The sequence below is a fragment of the Psammomys obesus genome, unplaced genomic scaffold (genome assembly GCF_907164565.1).
Source record: "Psammomys obesus unplaced genomic scaffold, mPsaObe1.curated_primary_1811, whole genome shotgun sequence".
Taxonomy (NCBI): domain Eukaryota; kingdom Metazoa; phylum Chordata; class Mammalia; order Rodentia; family Muridae; genus Psammomys; species Psammomys obesus.
In genome coordinates, this window is record NW_026596244.1 from 14512434 (window position 1) to 14534025 (window position 21592).

Consider the following 21592-nt stretch of genomic DNA (forward strand, 5'->3'; position numbering starts at 1 on the left):
ACCAACTACCACACAGCCACCACACCGACTGCTACACAGCCACCACACCAACTACCACACAGCCACCACACCGACTGCTACACAGCCACCACACCGACTACCACACAGCCACCACACCAACTACCACACCAGCCACCACACCAACTACCACACAGCCACCACACCAACTACCACACCAGCCACCACACCAACTACCACACAGCCACCACACCAACAACTACACAGCCACCACAGCAACTACTGTAAATCTTTGTCACTGAGCTGCTCCAGAAGTCACAGCTTCCGCAGAGTGGATACTACTGGATTTATCTGGAGGTTTAGGTAACAGATATGCTCATGAGCCAATATTTGGATCCTGGTTGTGGCAGGGCAGTCTGGACTGGGGCCCGAGACCCCGGGGCTCAGTTTCCCCAGAGTACCCCTTTTCCCTCTCTAGGCCTGAAACGGCATTTCAGCTCTGCAATGGCAGTGCTCAGCCCGGGGATGCCGACCGCACGCTGGTCTAGCCTATAGCTGCACCCCCGCCTAGACCCATCCCCTCCTGGCTCTCTGGATGCGTAGGCCTGCTCTTCATTGTGAGCGGGGAGGGGAGCAAGAGGAATCTCCCCAGGCCTCCCGTCCCTGGCCTCCCTGCTGAGGCAGTCCCGTGTGTTCTCTGGCGTAGGGGAGGCTGAGGAAGAGGAGCAGCTGAACGCTGGCTCCTTTCCAGGGATCAGCCATCCCAGCGCTATGAGGCAAGCCTCCTGGGAGCCAAACCGTCTTCTGCCCAGGCAGCTGTGGTAATGAAGGATCCCTGGGCAGCCCTGGAGTTAGCCAAATGGTCATTAAATGTGATGAGGGTTTTGATGGTTAGTGGCCACAGGAGGAATCCGCTCTTTATGGTACAGGGGAGAAGAGAAAGGAATGAGGAATGGTTGGGGCTAGTGGGAGGAAGACAGGGAAAAAAAAAAAAAAAAAAAGAGGAGAGTGGGACAGATGGGAGGGAGAGCTGGTGGGGAGGGAGGAGTGGCAGGCAGGCAGAAGAGGGAAAGGGAGGCACAGAGAAAAGCCTGGGAGGGAGCAGCCCAGGAGAAGATGAAGGAAGGGAGGAAGGCACTTCACTAGGAGAGAGGGGGCCTGCATCACCTGACTCCGAGGAGCTCCACTAGGGCTTCTCTGTGTAGCCCTGGCTGTCCTGGAACTCACTTTGTAGACCAGGCCGGCCTTGAACTCAGAGATCTACCTGCTGCAATTAAAGGCACAGGCCACACTGCCTGGCCCTCTGATAGGCTCATAACTGCTGCGGTCATGACTGTCACATAAATTTATGACACAGAGGGGAAACTGAGGCTCAAACCACTAATCTGTTCAGCATTACACAAGTAAGGGAACAGGTCAAAGGATACAGAAGGCATGAAAAGGCAGAGGAGTACAGGACCAGAAAGGGCGGGGAACCTGAGGAGGCACAGCCAGCCCAGCACTCACGATCCGGTCTGGAGGCGGGGTACTGCCGATGAAGCACTCCACCTTGCCGCCATCCCCTCTCACGGCAAACTGCACCGCCTCGCTGGAGATGATCGGGGGTCCTGGAAGCAGGAAGACGTGGTCAGGCCAGTGTCAGGCCGGCGGCAGCCTCGGTGCTGGCCTCCCACCAAGGGCACTCACCATTCACATAAAGCGGAACCTCGCGCTCAGCCACTCCGATCCGAGGCACGATGGCCCGGCAGGTGTAGGTGCCAGCATCTGCCTGGGTCACTGACTTCAGCAACAGCTGATTGCTGTTACTCAGGACCTGGGCAGAGAGATTAGCCTCGGGTGGGGAGCCAGGAAGCCTGGGCCCCTAGGTCGGTGAGGGCCCCGCATTTGGAGGCATGGGAGAGAAAGCATGAAGGGCCACAGTGAATTCCTAGAAGGCAAATGGGCTCCCGAGTCTGGCTGATCTACCCCCCCGACTCTATGCAGGCTGGCAGCAAGGCACCGCTGTACAAGGGCAGATTAACGATGGCGACCACCCTTTCTGATGGTCTGTTCCCATCTTCTAGTACCAAGCCAGGTAAGGTGGCTTTATTTTGAAATTCCCCTTACAATTCTGGCCCAGACTGTCCAGTGCTTCAACTTCATTGCCAGCTTCCTACCTCTCTGTGCGCCACAAACACACTGAACACCCCGAGTTCTCTGCAAAGTCCAAAGAAGGGGTACGGCTGGCCACAGGCATGCTCTCCTCTCCCAGATCCCAAGCCCCGAAGCATGTTCCAGTTTTGATCTGAATAAACAGCCCTGAGCCCATCGTCTTCACCACACCTCGAGGTCGTGGCCCCTCCTCCCAGCACGCAGAGCAGGCAGGGAGAGGTTTACCATGTTTGAGTCCTTCTTGGTCCAGGTGAGGGTGAGGGGGGGGTTCCCGACCCAGACACAGGTGAGGGTCACATCGGATCCAATGTCTGTGGTTGTAGGCTTCGGGTCCACTACAATCCGGGGGGCAACTGAAGGAGGGAGGGTGGTTGGAGTCTCGGGCTCGCCCTCTCCATCTTGCCCCACCCCATCTCCCACGGTCACTCCCCTCTCCCAGGCTACCAGAGCTTCCCTCCCCTGTGCCCAAGGACCCCTGGGCCTGCGCTCTGCGCCTGCCTCTGCCCGCGTGGCCACTCACAGTGAACGTTCACCAGAGTGCTGACGTTGGTGCTCCCCACTCTGTTGTGAACCTCACAAGACACCGGCTCCGTGAAGAAGGAGTAGTCAACATTCGTCTCGTAGCGACTCTCGTGGGCGTCCTCAATCAAGAACCCCCCTTTGGCCCACCTAGAAGGGTGAGGTGGCACAGATGGAGGTCAGGGACGCTGGCCTCTCCGGCAGCCCCTCCCCCACTCACGGGCCTCGTCACTTCTCAGTTGCACAGCGCTCCCAGATCCCGACCCTTTCACCTGTAGCCCAGGATCTCCGGGTTGGCTGTAGCCTGGCACGTGAAGACAACGCGCTCGCCCTCCTGCACCGTCTGGGGGTCAATGGACAGAGTCACTGTAGGGGGGTCTGCAAGGCAGGGGACAGGAAGTCAGGGTCTCCTCTGTTCCCCGAGCCCCTCTCTTTCCCCTCATAACACATATATTCCTAACACTTGGATGTGAAGTGAGAATTCAAGTTTACAAAAGGTCAGCTACCCCCTCACCTTTTCTACACAGTTTTTTTCTGGAGGAGGCTCAGGCCAAGATTGACAGTGAAGGAACAAATTATCCAGTGGCTGTAATGACCAATCCGGCCACTAGGTGGCAGTGTGGGCTAGCTTAGCTTACTGTGACACACTAGGGTGCCGGCATCCCTGAGGAGGAATGTGAGGAAAGCACAGCCCTGTTAGATGCTCCTGTGCTGTAGATTCTGTAATGCTCACCACTCCAACAAGGAGACAAAACACTACACTCAGTGCTCATCTGCCAACCGCTATTGACCATGGCGGCGGGGAGTGAGGGGAGCATTGGTGCTGGGCCTCGGGGATCCTTCTGTGCCTCTAGAGCTGCCCGCGCTCTGTGCCCACTTCACGGACAACACTCACGGTGCACATCCAGCTCGATGGACGTCTCCTTGCCATTGGGGACGGCCTCGTTCGTGCTGCGGCAGGTGAACACCCGCCCGATGTCTAGGTCCGTGGGGTGAATGAGCAGCTGGCTAATCGTAGTCTCCCGCTTACCGTCCTTCAGCAGTTCCTGGGGACGGAGAAGGCAGAGTCAGGGCTAAAAGCCTACTGCTCTGCTCTCAGAGAAAGCAGCGGAAGGATGGCGGAGCAGCTCCGCCTGTGACAGCTTCACTGAATTTGTGGCAACTTTAAAAAGCTTTCTGCATCTCAGAAAACTCAGAGAGACAGGCAACTTCCTCCTCCACCACAGCTTCCCTCATTATTACCTCTTACAAGAGCCTGGCGATCTTACTGTGATGTCTAGCGCTGGCCTCCTATACCAACGCCTGTAGGTGCATGAGCACTCACCCTTTGTCATGCAGCTTTCTCTGTCCTGAGCTTTCATCCTGGAACTCTCTAAGTTCTTCTTCCTGGCCAGCCCAGACCTTAGGCCTCTCTCCTGCCGGAACTTGCACCACTAACAGACTGTCTTACATTGGGCCCTAAGCATCTGTGCTTCAGTGGTGGCTCTAATGAGTGCAGGGACGACTCCACAGCTCACACACTCACTGGCTCAGCGACACCCCAAGCTGTTTCCTATATTGTCACCTACCTGGGGACACCACACCATGAACAAGAACGAGGCCTCTCATTCACACAGCCATGCACCCAACCCATGCACAACACAGTGATATTCTGAAGCACAACAGTCTTGAGTGAACAAGCAAAGGAGAGGAGCAGATGACAAACGGTATCAACAAACCAACTTGTTTGCCTGCCAAGATGTTTTAAAACCTGTAGTGTCCCCCCATCCCTGACCCCCAGCCCCAGCAGAAAAGTCACAGCTTTTGATGGTGAAGAAGTCAGGCCCCACTGGGGTCAAATGGTCATTTATCAAATGGCGGCACAGAGGCCAGAAGGAAGAGATTTGCCTGAGGCCATGGAGGCCACTAAGGGCTAAAGCCAGAATCCAGCCTCTCCACACATTCTCTCCCCACTGGGAAGTGTCTCTTGTGGTACCCAGGGCAGGGAGGGTGCACAGACACGCTGGCCACAGCTGGCAGTGTCCCTCAAGTACAAGATCTGATTCCTTGTTGTGTGATTCCGGGTAAGTGACGTATCCTATCATACCGTCCCCATCCGAGAATGTGCTCACGACCCCAGCTGCTGCAGCCTTAGGCTGTGCTGAGGGAAGAGGTGCAGTCAGCTTCGGGCACAGAACGCCAGGCACTGACCATTAACTTCCTCCTTTGGAAGTTGGAGGTGACACCTACTTTATGGGGCTCTTCCGAGGTTGAAGGGAGAGTGTTTACCAGGCACAGCACCCAGCACACAGGAAATTCTTAGGGAACGGCAAAGCGAACCCGGAAGTCCACCTATCTATCAGTCTTCACGCAGGCCCCTTTGGGGAAGGAGAGGGAACACGGAGCTGGGTCTAAGAGGGGCAGGCGGGTACTCACTGTGCTGGCCACGGCCCCCTCCTGCTGGCTCCCATCCCGGAACCAAACGATGGTGGCAGCAGGCTTGGCGTTAAAGGCTCGGCACGTGAGGTTGTGGGGGGTGCCTGCCTGCAGCAGAATCACGGGGGCCCCGTCAATCCTTGTGTCCTCTGGAGGAACTGGGGGGAAGAGGAGAACAAAATCAGCTCGGGGTGCAGCCAACTGTGCCCCGATGGGGGTGTCCTTCCACCTGCATGTGTCCCTCTTGGCCGGGCAATGCCACCGTCCTCCAGCTCACGTCACCACACCCAGTGCTCACTGGAGGCTTCACCCATAGGCCTGAGCAGGCAAGCTCTCTCAGTTTGCCCGTGCCCTCTCCCAGCAGCTTTTATTGCCCGGGACTGGACTCAGGGTACTCGCTCCAGAGTGGGGGACTAGCTCAAGGTCTTGCATACAGATCGTACCCTGGGAAGGAAGGGTATCTCCTCCTCGGGACTCCTTACATCTACCCCACAGCCCTGCTCCTCTGCCTGGCATGGCCCACAGGTTGCTTTCCCCATAGCAAGCAGGACTGTGCTGTGCTGGTCTCCTGCTCAAATGCCCCAGAGGCCACTAGGGCCTATGGCATTGATTCCACCCCCGGCCTCCGTTTCAGGGTCCTTGAGCCACACCCTGCAGACGCTCACCAACTCACTCTGTTCCTGCTGTTTCCTCCACCAGGCATGCCCTCTCTCAGAGCTGCTGTTACTACCCTGGTCAAGTCCTGGGTGCAGCAAGCATCACGTGACCGCCAGAGGTTCCCCTGCTCTGACTGTAGTCTGCCCAGTGGTCACTATTGCTGATTGCAAAAGAGTCTTCATTGCCTAAAGCTGAACCAGGCCTTTGTCACATCCTTCAGGACCTGAGTTGGCTATACCTATCCTTGTGCCTAAGGTGCCTTTTCTACCATGACCACATGGTAGAAGGCCTCTAAGTGTTAAGGTGAGCAGATCCTGTGCTCTCCAAGACCAAGGGCCTTAAGTTCGCCGTGGATGGGTTCTTTTTAAAATAAATAAATAGAATACTTAGTTATTCGCTTACTTATTTTAAGATAGAGTCTCACTATGTGGTCTAGGCTGGCACTGAATTCATGAGTCTCCTGCCTTCACTTGCCAAGTGCAGGGATTGGAGGTCTGTGACACTGTATTTCTCTATTTCTTCCTATTAACTCTCACACCAGCTGTGTTTATCAACGTGGAGAACAGCAAGCCCACAGGCCTACTGGCCGAATGGGCCATTGATGGGATAAAGGCAGAAAGGATTTTGATTATAATCCAGTCTACTAGATCTTCAACAGCCAGAAAGGAGCATGGAGTTCTGCTCTCTTCTTTCTGAGAAAGACAAGACAAGGGAGACAGAGAGGAAACTTCTTGAGAGGACCCTTGAGAGAGACGTGGGAGGTTCACAGAGCTGACGGCAGACGGGGCCGTCCCTGGTGTGGGTGAAATGAAGGTCTCCGTGCTGGAGGTGCCGTTGCTGACACAGCTGTCTGTTCAATTTGTACACGTGGAGAGGCAGAGTGGAGAAGGGCTGGAATTTAGATCGATGCCCTTCAAATGCTGGTGCCCTCCTCCGTGGTCACGTGGTCTTGGTGGAGCGCCTACAGGCACTGAGTCTGTTTCTCCACTGGAGACCTAGTGAAGTCCCCTCACGGAGGCTACGTGTGGTCAGCCTACGTGTGATGTGCTGTGTCCCGGGGCCTCTGCCCCGCTAGCTGTTCTCTCAGTCCTCGCCCTTCCTCCTCTTCTCTGTTCCCTGGTACACACAACTCGGCAATGGGGGCAGGGTTGTGGATAGAAGAGGAAAGAGAAAGGGACAGAGTCAATTAAAGAGGGAAGAGAGGCTCCGGGTGGAAGGGCCCAAGCCGAGGAGAAAGCATGACATAGACAGAAGCAGTGAGAGCACCGAGCTGTGGGGATCCGCAGGCCTGAAGATGGGCCAGCTGCTGCCTTCCCTTTTGTTCTGTGTGGAGGACAGTCCTCCATCATTCAGATGGCCAAGGTTTGCCCTGCTGCATCTACTGTCCCCAGAGACAAGGCCTCAGGCCACTCTAGCTGCAACAGGCTCACTCCTGGGCCCAGCCCCCAGGCTTGTTTCTTCTAGCTCTGCCCCCCACCCCCACCCCAGACTCCATGATGTTCCAGGGACCATCTAACAAGAGAGAAACACACACACAGAGGGAAGGAGCAGCCAGGTGGGCTGGGCTGAGGGGAAAAAGGTGTGGGGCTCAGGGAGAGCGGAGGGTTGGAGAAGAGCAAGGAAAGCTCCCTAAAGAAACCTGACTGCAACTAAACCAGGAAAGGTGTGGGTGCGGTCTCAGGGCTTCTTGGGGCAGGGAGCCCTGTCTTAACAGCTGTGTCTCACAAGGAAGGCCTGGGCTCTTGGTGTGATCTGGGCAGAGGTCAGAGCAAAGGACAGCAAACTCACAGACACCACAATACCCAGTAGAGGCTGGCATAGCACAGCCTCCTACTCGGTTACCTGCTTTCAGCTTTGGTTTCTTTGTTTGGTTGGTTTTTTGAGACGGGTTTCTCTGTGTAGCCCTGGCTGTCCTGGAACTTGCTTTTAGTTATTTAAAAAGTATAATTTACATTGTGTGTGTGTGTGTGTGTGTGTGTGTGTGTGCATGCACCTGTTTGCCTATGTATGTAGCATATTACGAGCGAGCCAGAAGGCATTGGAAGCTTTCTTCCACCTAGAGCCGGAGTTGCTTGTAAGCCATCGGATGTTGGTGTCAGGTACTGAACCCAGATCTTCTGCAAGGATAGCAGATGCATCTAACCACTGAGCCATCTTTCTATTCTCAAGAACTTAGTCTTTGAAGAAGTTCATGTAAGGAATTGTTGAGAGAGTCAAAGAGAGAGCAGAGACAGTAGGGGGAAAGGCGAGCAGAGGAAAAGGTTGGGACACTGAAGAGGAACTGGAGAAGGGGAGAAACAGCTTGGGTGCCATTACTGAGCACGGTGAGTTTGGCCCTCCGGGAGCGCAGGGCAGCCTCGGTGGCCTGGCACTCGTAGGAGGCGTCATCAGAGAGCTCGGCATCTGTGATTTCCAGGTTGTACTGCCCGGCATCCGCAGAGCCCACGACCCGGTACCGTGGCCAGGCTGCAGGGACAGAAAGGGGAAGACTAGAGTCAGACCCAGTCTCGGGCTTGGACCACCTGTCCTCTACGCAGGACTCATCACCTCTTAGACCCTCCCCAAAGCAGACCCGCATCTGTTCCAGGCCAGCTCTCCTCCCGTGGCTCTCTCTCCTGGGCACTGCTGGCAGGTGAGACTGGGAATATCAGACACAGACTCCCTGGTGCTGGGGCGATAAAGCAGGAGGGAATGATGAGGGAAGAAGGGAGGGAGAGAACGAGAGCAGCAGATGAAATCTCCAGAGCTGTTTGCTGGTAAGTGTCTCTCCTGACACAGCAAAGGAAGAAGAAGCAACCATTGAGGAGATGGAGAGGGGAGGGGGCATGGTAGAGGCAGGCGTCTACTTCCTGGGCAGTCTGTGTGGCTCACAAGGCCTTGTCCCCACTCACCATGAAAGGAGAATGAGCAAGGTTTGCTGGCTTCCCAAAGGAGAACCCAGATGAATTTCTACCTCTTTTCAAAGACACAGAGTGGGTCTCTGTGTCCAGTGTGCCTTTCTCACAGGCTCCCAGACCCCGCCCATCTCCCTCCCATGTCCCCTCTCTCTGAGGCCATGGATGCCTCTGACAGCGTATCTATTAACCTCAATCTTTCTCATTTTCTCTCTCATTAACAATAGATCCATCAAATCCATCTTTCCGTTATAGACTGTGCCATGCAGGTTTCCTCAGCCTGGACCCATAGCCAATAATCTTACCACCTGCAAGAATAGTAAGTCCAGAAGTTCCCAGCCACTCCCACCATTACCGAGCATTACAGCCCCCCCTCCAACAACATACACTCACGAAGCACATGCTGCCACGAGACACAAGCCAAGGGTGCACTTGTGAGACAGACAGGCTGTGACTGTTAAACCTGCTCTACAAATCAGCAAATCAAGGCAACGAGAGCAAAGCAAAGTGGTGCTCCTCTACTCATCCAGTGGGCAAGCCGGGGGTAGCGAGAGCCGGGTGCCTCGCTCGGCTCTACTCTCTGCCAAGGAGTGCTCTGAGGGTCTCTGCGCTTGCTCTGGGCTGGTGTTTTGGGCTCTGACTGCATCTTTAGGTTTTTCAGCAGTGGCTGCATATAGCCGGTGCTTATGGAATTATTAAACATGTACTTAGGCTGACGGCCTCTAAGCAGACATGACTGTTTACATAGGGGCCAGAGAAAAGCATGAAGCACTCAAAGGGTAGACAGGGAGGGCAGAAATGCTGTAATTATATTATAATTTCAAAAATTAGAAAAGGAAGGGCAGACGGCCCAGGTGCGCCACCTACGTGGGATGCAGAGGCTTTGCTAGCCCAGTGCCTCCTGCCCGACCTGCCTACAGCACCCCATCCTGTTCCCTGAGTCTGTCTAAAGTTCTCCGTGTGGAGATCTGCTTCTCTTGATCTCCCAGGCTGCCTTTCTTGAGCCAATCCGCAATCTGAGGAGAGCGAGAGTTGCAAGGTAAAAGTGACAGGGCTCAGGAGTGAAGAACAGGACACAGGGAAGGATGGCGGTGAATCCCAGGAATCTAGGCTGAGAGCGGGGAAAGATTTCTGGAGGCTGGAGGCTGAGAACACACAGGGACCCCTTCCTCCCCTCCTGCACGGGCGATCAGACTCAAGGCCTTGCCCAGGACGGCCTTCACTCTAACAGAAGCACTGTCCTGCCCGCCACTCACCTTTCAGGCCCTGGCCCATGCCCAGAGCCAGCCCGTCCTTGGTCCATTGTACAATCCCCGAGTAGTTGAGGAGCTCACAGTGGAGGACAGCCCGCTGCCCAGCCACCACCGTCTGATCCGATGGCTCCTGGCTGAAGCGGGTCTGGGTCCCAGGCAGGGCCAAAGCTGGCAGGAGGCAAGAAGAGGAGAAAGCGGGGCTCCATCAAGGGCCCTCAGAGGATTCCACTCCTATCCCGCGCTCCAGCGCCACGCTTCCCCACCGGTGCCACACGCTGCTTTAGGGCAGCCTCCCTTTCAGGGCCCCAGGTATAGGTCTACTCTGGAGGGCTCAGCAATCACAGAGACGGCCTGTCACTACCTGAAGGTCTTTGGATCAGGCCTGACTCAGTTTTGAACACTGAAGTCCAGGGAGCAGCACTGACCCAAGGACCACCCCCTGAGCTAGGGTTAGAGGTCAAGCTCTTGCTGCCCAGCTCTTAGGCGGTTCTAGCCTCTGCCGCCTCCTCTTGGACACTCGTGGGTGGCACTCCCAGCAAAGGTGAACATTATGCTACAGCCCCTCTCTCCCCAGGCACTGCGGGCTGACAGACGTCAGCATGTGCACTCGGGACGCAGACGATTCAGAGGCATACACAAAGCCAGATGGCCTTGGACACACCTGGGGACACCGGCCCCGTTCGTGTGTTCACCCTTGACCCAGGGGCTGGGGCACAGGGGTGTGCACACTGACATAGCTGTGTGCATACGTTCTCCTGTGTCATGGGAGCTGAGACGGTGTGGACTCTGTTCTGTTCTCCCCTGGCTCCAGCAGCTACACATGGCTGCCTGGCTGGCAGCTTGGCTGGGAACATTTGATTAGGGAGCTGCTGAGTAATTGCCTTTAATTGTGGAGCCTAAATGGAGTAGGGAATTGGATTGCGGATTTCTTCTCTCTTGCTTCATCTCTGCCTGGCCCTGGTGGAGGGGCAGGGCTGCCCACTGCGCCCTGGGTGATGTGTGATGTGGGCATTAGCTTCCTGCTCTAGGCTATAGGGAGGGAGAGGAACTGATGAGTGGCCAGCAAAGGGTTAAGCTGGAGGCTTCTTTGACTCCAATAGGTCACACCAGGCAATCAAAATAAACTCTCTTCAAAGCTTAGATTCCTTGCTTACCTTTCCCTCTAGCTCACTGAGTCTTCAGAGTCCCCAACCCTATAATCCAACTCCTTCCAACCCCTCTCCCTAGCCACCCCTCCCTTCATCCAGTGTAGGGCCTCTGCCACTTCCTACTCCAGGATCAAACCCAGGGCACCCCACCACTGAGCAACACCCCACCCTGAGACCCTAGCCCACCCACAACCCACTCCTTTCTCTTCTCCAGTCCCATTTATCTCGTCTTTCCAAAGGTGCTCCCACGTTCTCCTTTCAGGAAAGCCCCTGCCCCAGTAAGCACAGATCACCCCACCCCAGCCTTGCTGTGACAGCTCTATCTACAGGACTCCTGGCCAACGCCATCAGGGATTATTCCTGTGATTTTGTCATTGGGAGGTAGAAGGCAAGTTGTTGGTGGAAGTGTTTGCCCTGTCTGTTCCACCAGAATGGAACCTCTCTCTTCTTCCTGGATCTCCTGGAGTCTGGTGGTCAGACTACACACAGGAAGCACGCTTTGCCCTTGGTTAAATGTGACAATGCATCTCTTTGGACCTGCAGGGGGCCAGGAAGTTAGAAAAAGGCCTCTCTCTCTCTCTCTCTTTCTCTCTGTGAGTGTGTGTATGTGTGTGTGTGGCTTCCCAACTCTGCAGACCTGATTCCCCATCCCATCTCTTAAAGAAGAAAAAGACAAGGCTCATCCCTGGCTCCAGAGAAAAGGATGGCAGATGCTGAGCTCCTGGAGGAAGGATTGGTCAGGTGAACAGCCAGTGTTATTAATTCATGCATTTGTACTCATTATTATTCAAATTTATTCATAAGCAGCGCAGCTATTTGCTACAAAGTCTGTACTCCTGGTTCTCTTCCTCGAGGCTCCTCCAGCCTGAGTGAGCAGGACAGTCTGTGAACTTGGGTCAGTCCGGGTTGAAACCCGCCACAGCTGTTCTACATGAAGCCTGGATGATGGTCTATTGCTGGCATCTCCAGAGGACAGTGGGCAGCAGGCCGCACGTTTACTGGCAATGAGAGGTCAAGGCCCTGCAGCAGGATGTCGGTGGGCTGTGCCTGGAATCACAGGACACGGACCTTGCTGGGGTGAGCAGCCCTGGCCCCAGGTTATCCGGTCCTCTATCTGCTCACTGTAAGTTGGTAGGTCTGGACTAGACTGCTGGAAGACCCTTTCTGCTCAGAGGCTAGGAGAATCAGCTCAGGGGAAGACTGAGGCTTCCACGGTCCCCCGCAACTCTTCCTGACTAGGGGCCCTGGCCAAGTTACCCCGCAAGCTGCATTTTCTTACAGGGGACGGTGTGGCTACCTCCTGTGCTTCTGTGAGCCCAAATGTGGTGAGGTGGGTGCAGGCCCATCACTGTTCTTTGCACGCACCTACTAAATAGCTGTGACCATTTTTTTTTTTTTTTTACCCCTGAGCAGTTAGAGAACTAGGGGTACACATTAGAGAGACTTCCGGGAACCTAAGAAAGAGATACAGAAGGGTGGTGTCTGCTTTTCTGCTGATTTTGATCTTTGCCTTCATGGAAGTAATTTAATCTAAAAACAGAATGGAAGCAATGACCAGCAGAGTCCAGTGAGGAAGGGCACGAGGGGTCTCGGAATTTGAATCAGTGGAAAGACCACTTTCTGTACCAAAGTCAAGAGCAGCACTCCACACCCCCAAATAGCCCTGCAGCCAGAGCAGCAGAGGGGAAACAATGCCTGCAGCCAAGACAGGAGGTGAGGGAAAGTGAACTCACACCTAGGAAAATGCTGAGTCTAGTCTAAGTTCTCCAGACTCCTTATAAGCTGGGCAAAGGTCACTTCTCACATCCCGGCACAGGCCCCTGTCACTACCGCTCTCTCCTTCTTTGGAGGAGGGGAGGAGCCTCCTCTCCTGGGATGCCTTCCGAGGCTCAGATTACAGCAGCCCCTCTATGGACTTCTCTTCCTGCCGTAAAAAGAACCACGGACCACGCTGCCCAGTCATCTGTCTCAGCGTAGCCGAGGGGCGACTTTTTGAGTCTGGACTGTGTCACTCTCAGCCCTAAGACACATCGCTTGGCACAGGGCCTAGCTGCCAGGCACATGAGTGTGTTCTAAGTAAGTCTGTTAGTGTATGGCATTTCAGAAGCAAACACCCAAGTCCAACCTCATGAAACTTCCTCAGGAAAAAGGCAGGACACTGCTCCCCCGTGTGCCCAGGCACCATCCAAGTGAGACCGACACAGGCAGGATGTGGCTCGGACAGGGCTCTCTCCCGAGAGAAGGCACTCTGAGGAACGTGGGGCAGAGCTGGGAAGGATAAGCGCATAGTCTGGAGAGCCGCCGCTGCTGCTGAGGGGGAGCTTGTGGGCGCGGAGGGCAGAGGTGTCCCGAAGGTGCATGTCAGTGCCCTAGAGCATGTGGCCTGGTGAGCGGCTCAGCACTCCTCCGAGGTCCTGGGCCGGAGCTTCTGGCTGAGCGGCACAGCCTGCGAGGAGCTGGGGGGGGAACCACAGCTCCATCTGTGTGCCGGGCTCCACGTCCAAGAACAGAACCCAGCGCAGCAATGCAGAGAGAGAAGCAGAGGGCCTCACACACAGGTGAGCACAGACCAGCTCCTGCTAGACGCAATCAACAGCATCACGCTCCCCTGGTGTTTGGGGGTGAACGCCCACTCTGCTACCTCCCAATCTTCAAACTCCCTATAGATGAGGGGAAGCAGCCGCAATGAGCAGAGAGCAACACACACACACACACACACACACACACACACACACGCACGCACACACAGACAGACAGGGACAGACAGACAGACACACTTGAGGGGACATTAACAGAAGTCCTGAGACAAGCACTGAGAAACAGCCAAAACCAGACATCCACAGAGGCGAGGAGCCACGGAACCAGGAAGGAAGGGCCCTTAAGACAAAGATGTTTGTGGATTCATAAAGGGGCCAAGGGAGAGAGGGGGCCGGAGGGCAGCCACAGAGGGAAGCTCAGCCCAGCCTCTTCTTCAGAAGGCGGCGCCTAGTCAGCGCCCACTGTCTGAGCAACCATTTGTCTCCCACCTACAGGGACTTCAGGAGGACTTCAGCTGCAGTGAACGGGGATACAGCAGAGCTGGGGAGGTGAGGAAGAACGGGGTACAGCAGGGCTGGGGAGGTGAGGAAGAACAGCAGAGCCGGGGAGGTGAGGGAAGGAGAGGCCTCGTGGAACCTGCCGAGCCCCACACAATGCTCTAAAGAGGGTGTGAGTCCACCCAGCACACCCCGGGGCCTCGTCCCAGACCCCCTTCCTTCCGAGTTAACCATCAGGCCTTGCCCCGCCCTCTAGACACAAGAGCCTCACTCAGAAGGCTCCTCACTCTCTCGCAGTGTCGTCTGAGCTTCTGGGTAGAGTGCACAGCCCAACCTGCGGAGGATTAAAATCACTCACATGTCTCCCTGCTCTCCCGGGAGCCTCTGAGAACACAGGCTTTGCTTTACCTTTTTTTGTTGTTGTTCGTTCAGTCCCAGCAATGCTCCATACTAACAAACACCTCCAACTATAAGGTGCTGATCGTGTGCCACACTGACATCTTCCGGACGCCGTCCCTAGCCTTACAACCTGCTGCACGGCGGTGGTTGTCACTGCATTTTAAAGAAAGGAGACTGAGAGTCTCCTTTCACACTCCTGTCACACTCTAGGAAGATCCAGTCCTGCAGAGGATTTGGGTTTAGGTCTGAGGAAGAGCGTCCAGCAGCCTTAAGTTCAGCCCTGTCCTTTCTGACCTCTGCCTGCGTGCTTAGATGGCCGTCTCCACTGTGTTCCCTCTGGATGGACAGGGGTTCTCAGGGCTGGGCTTAGCCTGCGGTGCTTGCCTGGCTACTGTCAGCACAGGAGAAGCCTGATGTAAACACAGGAAGGGAACAGCGAGTGTTCCAGAGCATCTCTCCCAAGCCCAGGGACTTTCAGTGACAAACAAAATAGCAGTCTTTAAGCCAGCAATGGCCGAAAATGACTAGCTGCTGTTCCCAGACCCACTGGTGCTGCTTTACCAAGCTCCAGGACACCCAAGCCCAAGGACGCTGGGGCAGTTCCTGCTCTGGTAAGAATCCACGCCAAGAAGCTTCCCTCTGCCACACAAATGTTAAAGTTGGGACAAAGCAAGCCAGCAAGAGACCTGGCTTCCCTTGGCTGCTGTCTTCTGGGGACCTCCTAGGCCAGACACTGATCCCCCGGCCTCCACACACCCTCTTGATGCTATCCTTTCATCTAGGTCGCTATTTCCCCTTCCTCATGACCTGGGGCTGTCCTTTAGCTCCTTCCTCCATTATAATTACAGCACTAAGGGCCAGGCCAGTCTTTGCTTATGAACAAATTTCTAGTCTCCTTTTCTGCTGAGCCTAGCAAGGACAAAGAGGTCAAATCTCTTTTTTGTTGTGGCCATTGAACTCAAGTACTCATGCATGCTAGGCAAAGCTCTACCATTGAACTACATCCCTGGCCCTCAAACGCGATTTTTTGATGGAGAAGTGGGAACTGGCCCCTAGACCCACAATCCAACGGACACGTTTGCAACTTCTCACAGGGATAAACTTCTTCTGGTCATGCACAGAAAGGAGCAAGCGCCCGTGTTTGCGCTCCTGCCCACATGACCTCCCCCTCTGTACCCTTGTCTATGAGCACACATCTGTCTGTGCCCACAGGCACCAGTCTGCTCCACACTCTGGAGCACGTGCGCCCTGGTGGCCATGTTCCCAAAGCCTGGCAGAACCAGGAGAGAGAGTGGGGCCAGGCACGTGGAAGCCAGGGAGCGAAGCATCCGGAGAGAGGGATGTGGAGGCTGAGCCTGTCTCCCTGGATTTATCAAAGAGCAGTAATGAACCCCTGGGCCGAAGCAGCCCCTGAGCTTCACCACTCCGGGCAGCTGCTGTTCAAAGGAAAAGCCTTTGATTCACACTGACAGCTCTCAGATGGAACTAAATCTCTCCACTCTACTATCCCTCCCTCTCCTGCTTTCCCTCTCCTCATCCTGACTGGACTTCCTTCCCCACCCCAGTCATTCACTCAGTCCAAGCACCACAGAGCCTTTCATGGTGGATTCCCTAAGAAAAGAGGATTTTCAAGTCTTTGCTGGGATGGGCCAGCGAAGAACGAAGGTGAAGAGAAAGATCTGTACTTCTGAGGAAGAAGGAGGAAGGTCATAGACAAGGCTGAGGCAGGTCAGAGTGAGGACAGATAATGGAAAAGAGCAGAAAGCCCGGTCGGACACCCTGAGGCAGACTCAGACTGGAAGTCCTAGGAAAGGGGCTCTGTGTCAACTCAGCTGAGCGGGAAGGAAGAACCTGGGGCTGCTGCTTCTGCTCTGTGCTGAGCTCTGCCCTGCACCCTAAGATGCTAAGATGAAGTGAGTGCCTTGAGCCATGGCTTCCTCCTCTGACAGACGAAGGCTTCACTTGGCAGTCAGAGAACTTATAGACAGGTGCTATGTGTAGACCACTGTGCTCACCACTTGAGCACAAATAACAGACCACACCCCAGCCTCATGTCCAAACACTCAAGACTGCCGCAACCTCTACCATTCTGCCCCCAGAGGCCCCCGCCTCACCTCACCCTCCGAGTGCAAAAACTCAGGAGCTTCAAAGGCCCCCTTCCACCTTCCTCCTTCCAGGTTCCTCTCCTTCACCATGAGCCGTGTGGCCACAGAACACCAATGTCCATCTCCAAAACTGGGGGCAGAGACAACAGCCAAAGGGAACCTTTTCCAGGCACCAGATGGGATTTTGCAAATGGCCACAGCCTGGCCTGTTTCCATGCACTGGAGCAGACTACAGAGGCCGGCTGTATTTACTCTGATGGGAAAGAAGGTTTATGGATCTGAACCATATCACTGTCCCAAAAGGACAGGAAGAGAGCCCTGAAGTATAAGGGCAGGAGGGGGTGAGGGGCAGGCTCCATGCACTTCTGCCAGGGAGAGGCAGACAACCATGGACCCCATGCTGGAGAGCTGTGGCTCTTGGCGGATCTTCTTCAGGTGTAACAGGAAGAGCTGGGTAATTTGGCTGTAGGAGCCTCTTGACAGAGGTTCTAACCGTCTATCACAGACCCCCAACCCCATTTGCCTAAGGCTTAGCCAAGCCTTGAGGACACGCCCACTCACCTTTTGACTGTAGGAGTGGCCTATGCACATGTTTCCTGCCCAGCAGAGTGCAGGGGACAGCTGTGTGGTTGTGACAACAGGACAGTGGCAGAGAAGACCCAGATGGGGTGCCCCACTAGGAGGCAGAGGCATTCCTTGTTTTCCTCAGTGAGGAAGTCCCACGCATCCCTTCCAACAGTGAATCAGTAGAGGAGAGGGAAGAGGCAAGCATGGGGCTCTGAGGCCATTTGCCAGTCTGGGCCAACTCACAGGACCACTGCTCTTCAAATGAAAGGGGCTGGCAGCTGTGGCTAGAAACAGTCCCACCTGTCCCATTTTGGCTTCCAGCCCCTAGGTACCTGGGCCAGACCTGATCTGACAGCTCTATGCAAATATGGCCTGGCAGGGGGCCAGGACAATGTTTTGTAGAAAGTACAATGGTATAGTGAGCCAAGCGGGGCTGGCTGGAGCAGGAAGAGCGGCAGCCGCAGAAAGGAGGTGGCAGGGCTCAGTGTCTGCTTCTCTTACAAACAAAAACATAAACAAAAACAAAACCATCCCTGAATTTCCATTTTTCCTGTGGGCAAGGAAAGGGAGAGGAGGCAGGCAGCAAGGGCCTAGCTCAGACGGGAGACAGGAGAAGAAGAAAGTGGGAGAGCTAGAACAGAGACAGAAACAGGAAATGGGGCAGGTAGACAGAGAAGGCAGGAGTTGGGATGCCAAACCTAGGGCTGCCAGTTAGTTGGTCGGTAGAGTGCTTGATGGGATACACGAAAGCCAGGGCTCTGTTCCCACAGAAAAGCTAGTACGGAGTACATGTCTGCACTCCTAGAATTCAGGAGATAGAGGAAGGACAACCAGGGTCTCAAGGCCAGCATCAGCTACATAACAGCTGAGGCTAGCCTGGGCTACAATGAGGAAAAAAAATTAACATCAGGTCAAAAAGGAAGAATTGAGCTGAAGCGACACTGTGTCACAAAAGAAAAAAAAACCCACAAGGACAGAAAAGGGCAAGGGAGAAAAATAAATCAGAAATAGAACCCTGAACATGCAGAGCCCCTGGGGTGGATCCAGAAATAAAAAGCTCAGGTCCCCGAGGCCATCTGCTAGGGGAAAAAAAAAAAGGAAAGGGCGCTGGTAAAATCCAGCCCAAACCCCTTTATTTTGAAGAAATAAACAGACAGAGGGTGTGGGAATCATGGCATAGGGGAAAAATCTCCAAATCCCCTGTGGCTTAGGAGCTAGCCTCCCAGTGACTGAGTCCTCTTTCTAGAGCTGGTGTGTGCTCGTCCCCACGCTAACAGAACTGCGAGATGAGGTGGACAGCCACATTGGAAGGCGCTCAAGTAAGGACAACTGGCAGATTAAACAATGTGAGAGAGTCTCCAGAACAAAGCACTGAAGACTATCGGAGAGAAGAAAGGAGACAGAGGCAGTGGCAGAGAGGCTGTGAGGCTGAAACTGGAGAAGAGCAGAGACGGGAGCCAAAGGTGAAGACAGAGGCACGAAGGAAGATCCCATGGGTCACCACCCCGTTCTCATCTGAAGGTTTTGATGTTCTAGGTCAAAGAAAAGGAGTGAGACTTTTGAGATTTGGAGCGATTTGGATCCTTTTGAGAGGATATTCAAGGAGAGGAGGGAGAGAGAGGCAGGTCATATCTGAGGCAGTTCAGTAAGGCCCTGTCTGTCAGGGTCCAAAGCTGGCACCCTTCTACAAGGGTATGCAGGAGGCTCAAAGCCTCACTCTCCAGTCAGTTATACCTCGTTTCCTGCCCTCCTGCCCCTGCCTCGGCACACACACACTCTCCCGGTTCTATCCCATGGTCCCTCTTCCATGGAGGCTGTCACCTCCAGCACACAGGCCACCAAGTAATGGTTCTGCCCTGAAAACCATCCTCAAGAAGCAATGCAGGCTAGGTAGGTCCCTCCATGGAGAGTCTCTGGAACTTTTAGCAATACCCTCTAGAGTCAAACAGTCTCAAGTCAGAGACCCAGAAAGGTCTAGACAACAGTAAGTTCTTCTTTTCCTGGGCACTGAAAAAGCTAGAAGAAAATGCACGCCTCAGGCTGACACTCCCTGCCTCTGAGTTTAATGAGATTCATTACATGCCCCACTCCCTGACCCTGCCTCCCAGCAGATCCAGGGTAAACATTCATCTCCTAGAATCTGCAAGCCATCATTACAGATGCCCTTTGCAAGTGTCTCTAGACCTTTTACAGCAGCAGCTCTCAACCTGTTGGTCACGACCATCGGAAAACATGTATTTCTGAGGATTTTAGGAACCCTCCAACATGAATTTATTTTTGTTGCCACTTCAAAACTGTAATTTTTCTCCTGAGCAGTGTCTCAGTTCCTAAGACCATTGGAACCATGTGTTTTCTGGTGGTTGTGGCCCATGGCTTGAAAACTGCTATTTTAGAGGGACCGTCTGGGTCTCTGGACAGGGTCGGCCGATATGGGAGGGCGTGAGTCTTAGTGGGGAGTCTTCTGGCTCTTCACCTGAGCTGCTCTGGAAGGTTGAGGCCACGTGCGCTGTGTGAGCCCACAACCTGGGTGTGTCCCAGGACTCCCTGACGGTACTTCTGCACAAGACACAGAACACAGCAACCACTGTCGCCCCGGGGAGCAGAGCACGCTATTTACAGGAGAACTTCTGAATTCTTTTCTCTCTCTTTGGAGACAAGGTCTCACTCAGCTTCCCAGGGAAGCCTTGAACTTTCAGTGCCTGCTTCAAGCCCAGGAAGTTGGGATTTCGGACCTGTGCTATCACCAGTACCACAGCAAACTTTCTAAAAGTGTATGGCAGCGTCCTGCCGTGACTAGAGGTGTCCATGATGAAGCAAGATGGCCACCTCTCGCCAGTGTGCTGAGAACTCTGGGTTTATTTGTGATCTCTGTTTTCTGCTTGTTTCTTTTTTCCTTAGATATACAGACACCCATCAAATAATCAATCCATGATAGTTCAATCGAAGTAGATTTGAAATTTAAAGAAAAGGAATTCTGAATTGTGGCATCTAAAAAGAAAAGAATAGGTCAAAACGCTCTAAGAGGGAAGTCGAGATAAAGTGTAGGATAGACCTTCAGTCCATGGCAACTAATCTAACTAGAAGACTTCAACACAAGGGTGTCGGGCCTTGAACATAATCAAGTTTCACCTCAACTTAGACCCATGTCCATTCTGTATTTTGTTCTGGGTTTGTGTTCAGAGGACAAGATAGAAAACAGCTTAGTATAACAAATATTATTCCTCTTCTGAAAATACTAGCCTTGCATACCATGGATTCCCAGTAAGTGTATATTCAGTTATTGTCATTAATATCATCTCAATTAAATATGCATTTATTCATAAAGCAAGTGCTTATTGAGTGCCTACTATCTACCAAGCATTGTCCTGGAATCTGGATGCAAAGACAACCTTGCTAGATCCGCCCTCACACCCTAGCACCCCTGCCATCCAGGCACGACAGCATACAGGCGAGAATGGAGGAAAGGGTCTGGGGCTATGGGAGAATTCTAAACAACTGTTGAGCATCTGTGCTGGACATTGAGGGAGGGGCAGGAGTTGTCCTGAGCAGCGAGGCAAGAAGGGAGAACAACGTGTCCTCAGAAGGCAGACGGCATGGGCAGGTGGAACGCGCATGCACCAGGCTCCTAGAAATAGCCTAGCCTGGCTACTGTGTCCTAGAGGCCAGGCCTTGGAATGGGCGTGCTAGAGAACTGGCAGGTTGTTGTCCTCGCTCTCACATCCTACAGGGGAGCTGGATGAGGTGACAGCCAGGGAAGGCTGAAAAGTCAGTGTGGCCAGTGTCACGCCAGACAGTGGGAAATAAGCAGTGGGGGTGACGTGAGCTGGGGCGGGGGTGCAGTGGATGTGCCCTCTGCATTAATTCTTAGCGGATGTGTACGGAATGGATAACTACCTCCTCCAGAGCAAGGCTCATCTTGTTAGGCCTACTAGCTGGAGCTGGAGCCCCTTTCTGTAGACATACGGATTGGACAGAGACAGCCCTGCCCGGCACACAGCGGACACTCAATAAATACATATATGCTGGTCAGGATGGCATTACACTTCCAAGAAGAGGAGTTCAGCAGACAGAGAGCTGGGGGGGGGGCATTTCAGACAAGGGGATGACATGAGCCAAGATGGGGAGCTGTAAGGAAAGGGGAAAGTTGGGAGTGCCCAGGTTCGGGGCACATAAGAGAACTGAAATCAAGATCAGGCATCTTTAAACATTTAACACCTTCTCTTTCTTAGTGTCTACTCTCTAAACACTTCCGTGCTGTGGAAGGAAGGAGGGAGGGAAGGAAGAAAGGAGGGAAGGAAGGAAGGAGGGAGGGAAGGAAGGAGGGAGGGAGGGAAGGAAGGAGTGAGGGGAGGAAGGAAGGAGGGAAGAAGGGAGGGAAGGAAGGAGGAAGGGGAGGAAGGAGGGAGGGGAGGAAGGAAGGAGGAGGGGAGGAAGGAAGGAGGGAGGGGAGGAAGGAGGGAGGGAGGGAAGGAAGGAGTGAGGGGAGGAAGG

The 21592-nt window shown here is 54.1% G+C and overlaps 1 protein-coding gene across 3 annotated transcripts in view; it reads right to left on the reverse strand.

The window, feature by feature from the left end:
• Positions 1-21592, reverse strand: part of Kirrel1 (kirre like nephrin family adhesion molecule 1) — an 85028-nt gene that overhangs the window by 7365 nt on the left and 56071 nt on the right. For all 3 annotated transcript variants that reach the window (XM_055596641.1, XM_055596640.1, XM_055596642.1), the window contains 9 exons: positions 9851-10015; positions 8017-8166; positions 5044-5201; positions 3524-3674; positions 2901-3006; positions 2630-2778; positions 2335-2462; positions 1645-1771; positions 1465-1565 (listed from right to left, as the gene is read on the reverse strand). In XM_055596641.1, coding sequence (XP_055452616.1) covers positions 1465-1565; positions 1645-1771; positions 2335-2462; positions 2630-2778; positions 2901-3006; positions 3524-3674; positions 5044-5201; positions 8017-8166; positions 9851-10015 — 1235 coding nt within the window. The remainder of the gene's footprint in view (positions 1-1464; positions 1566-1644; positions 1772-2334; positions 2463-2629; positions 2779-2900; positions 3007-3523; positions 3675-5043; positions 5202-8016; positions 8167-9850; positions 10016-21592) is intronic.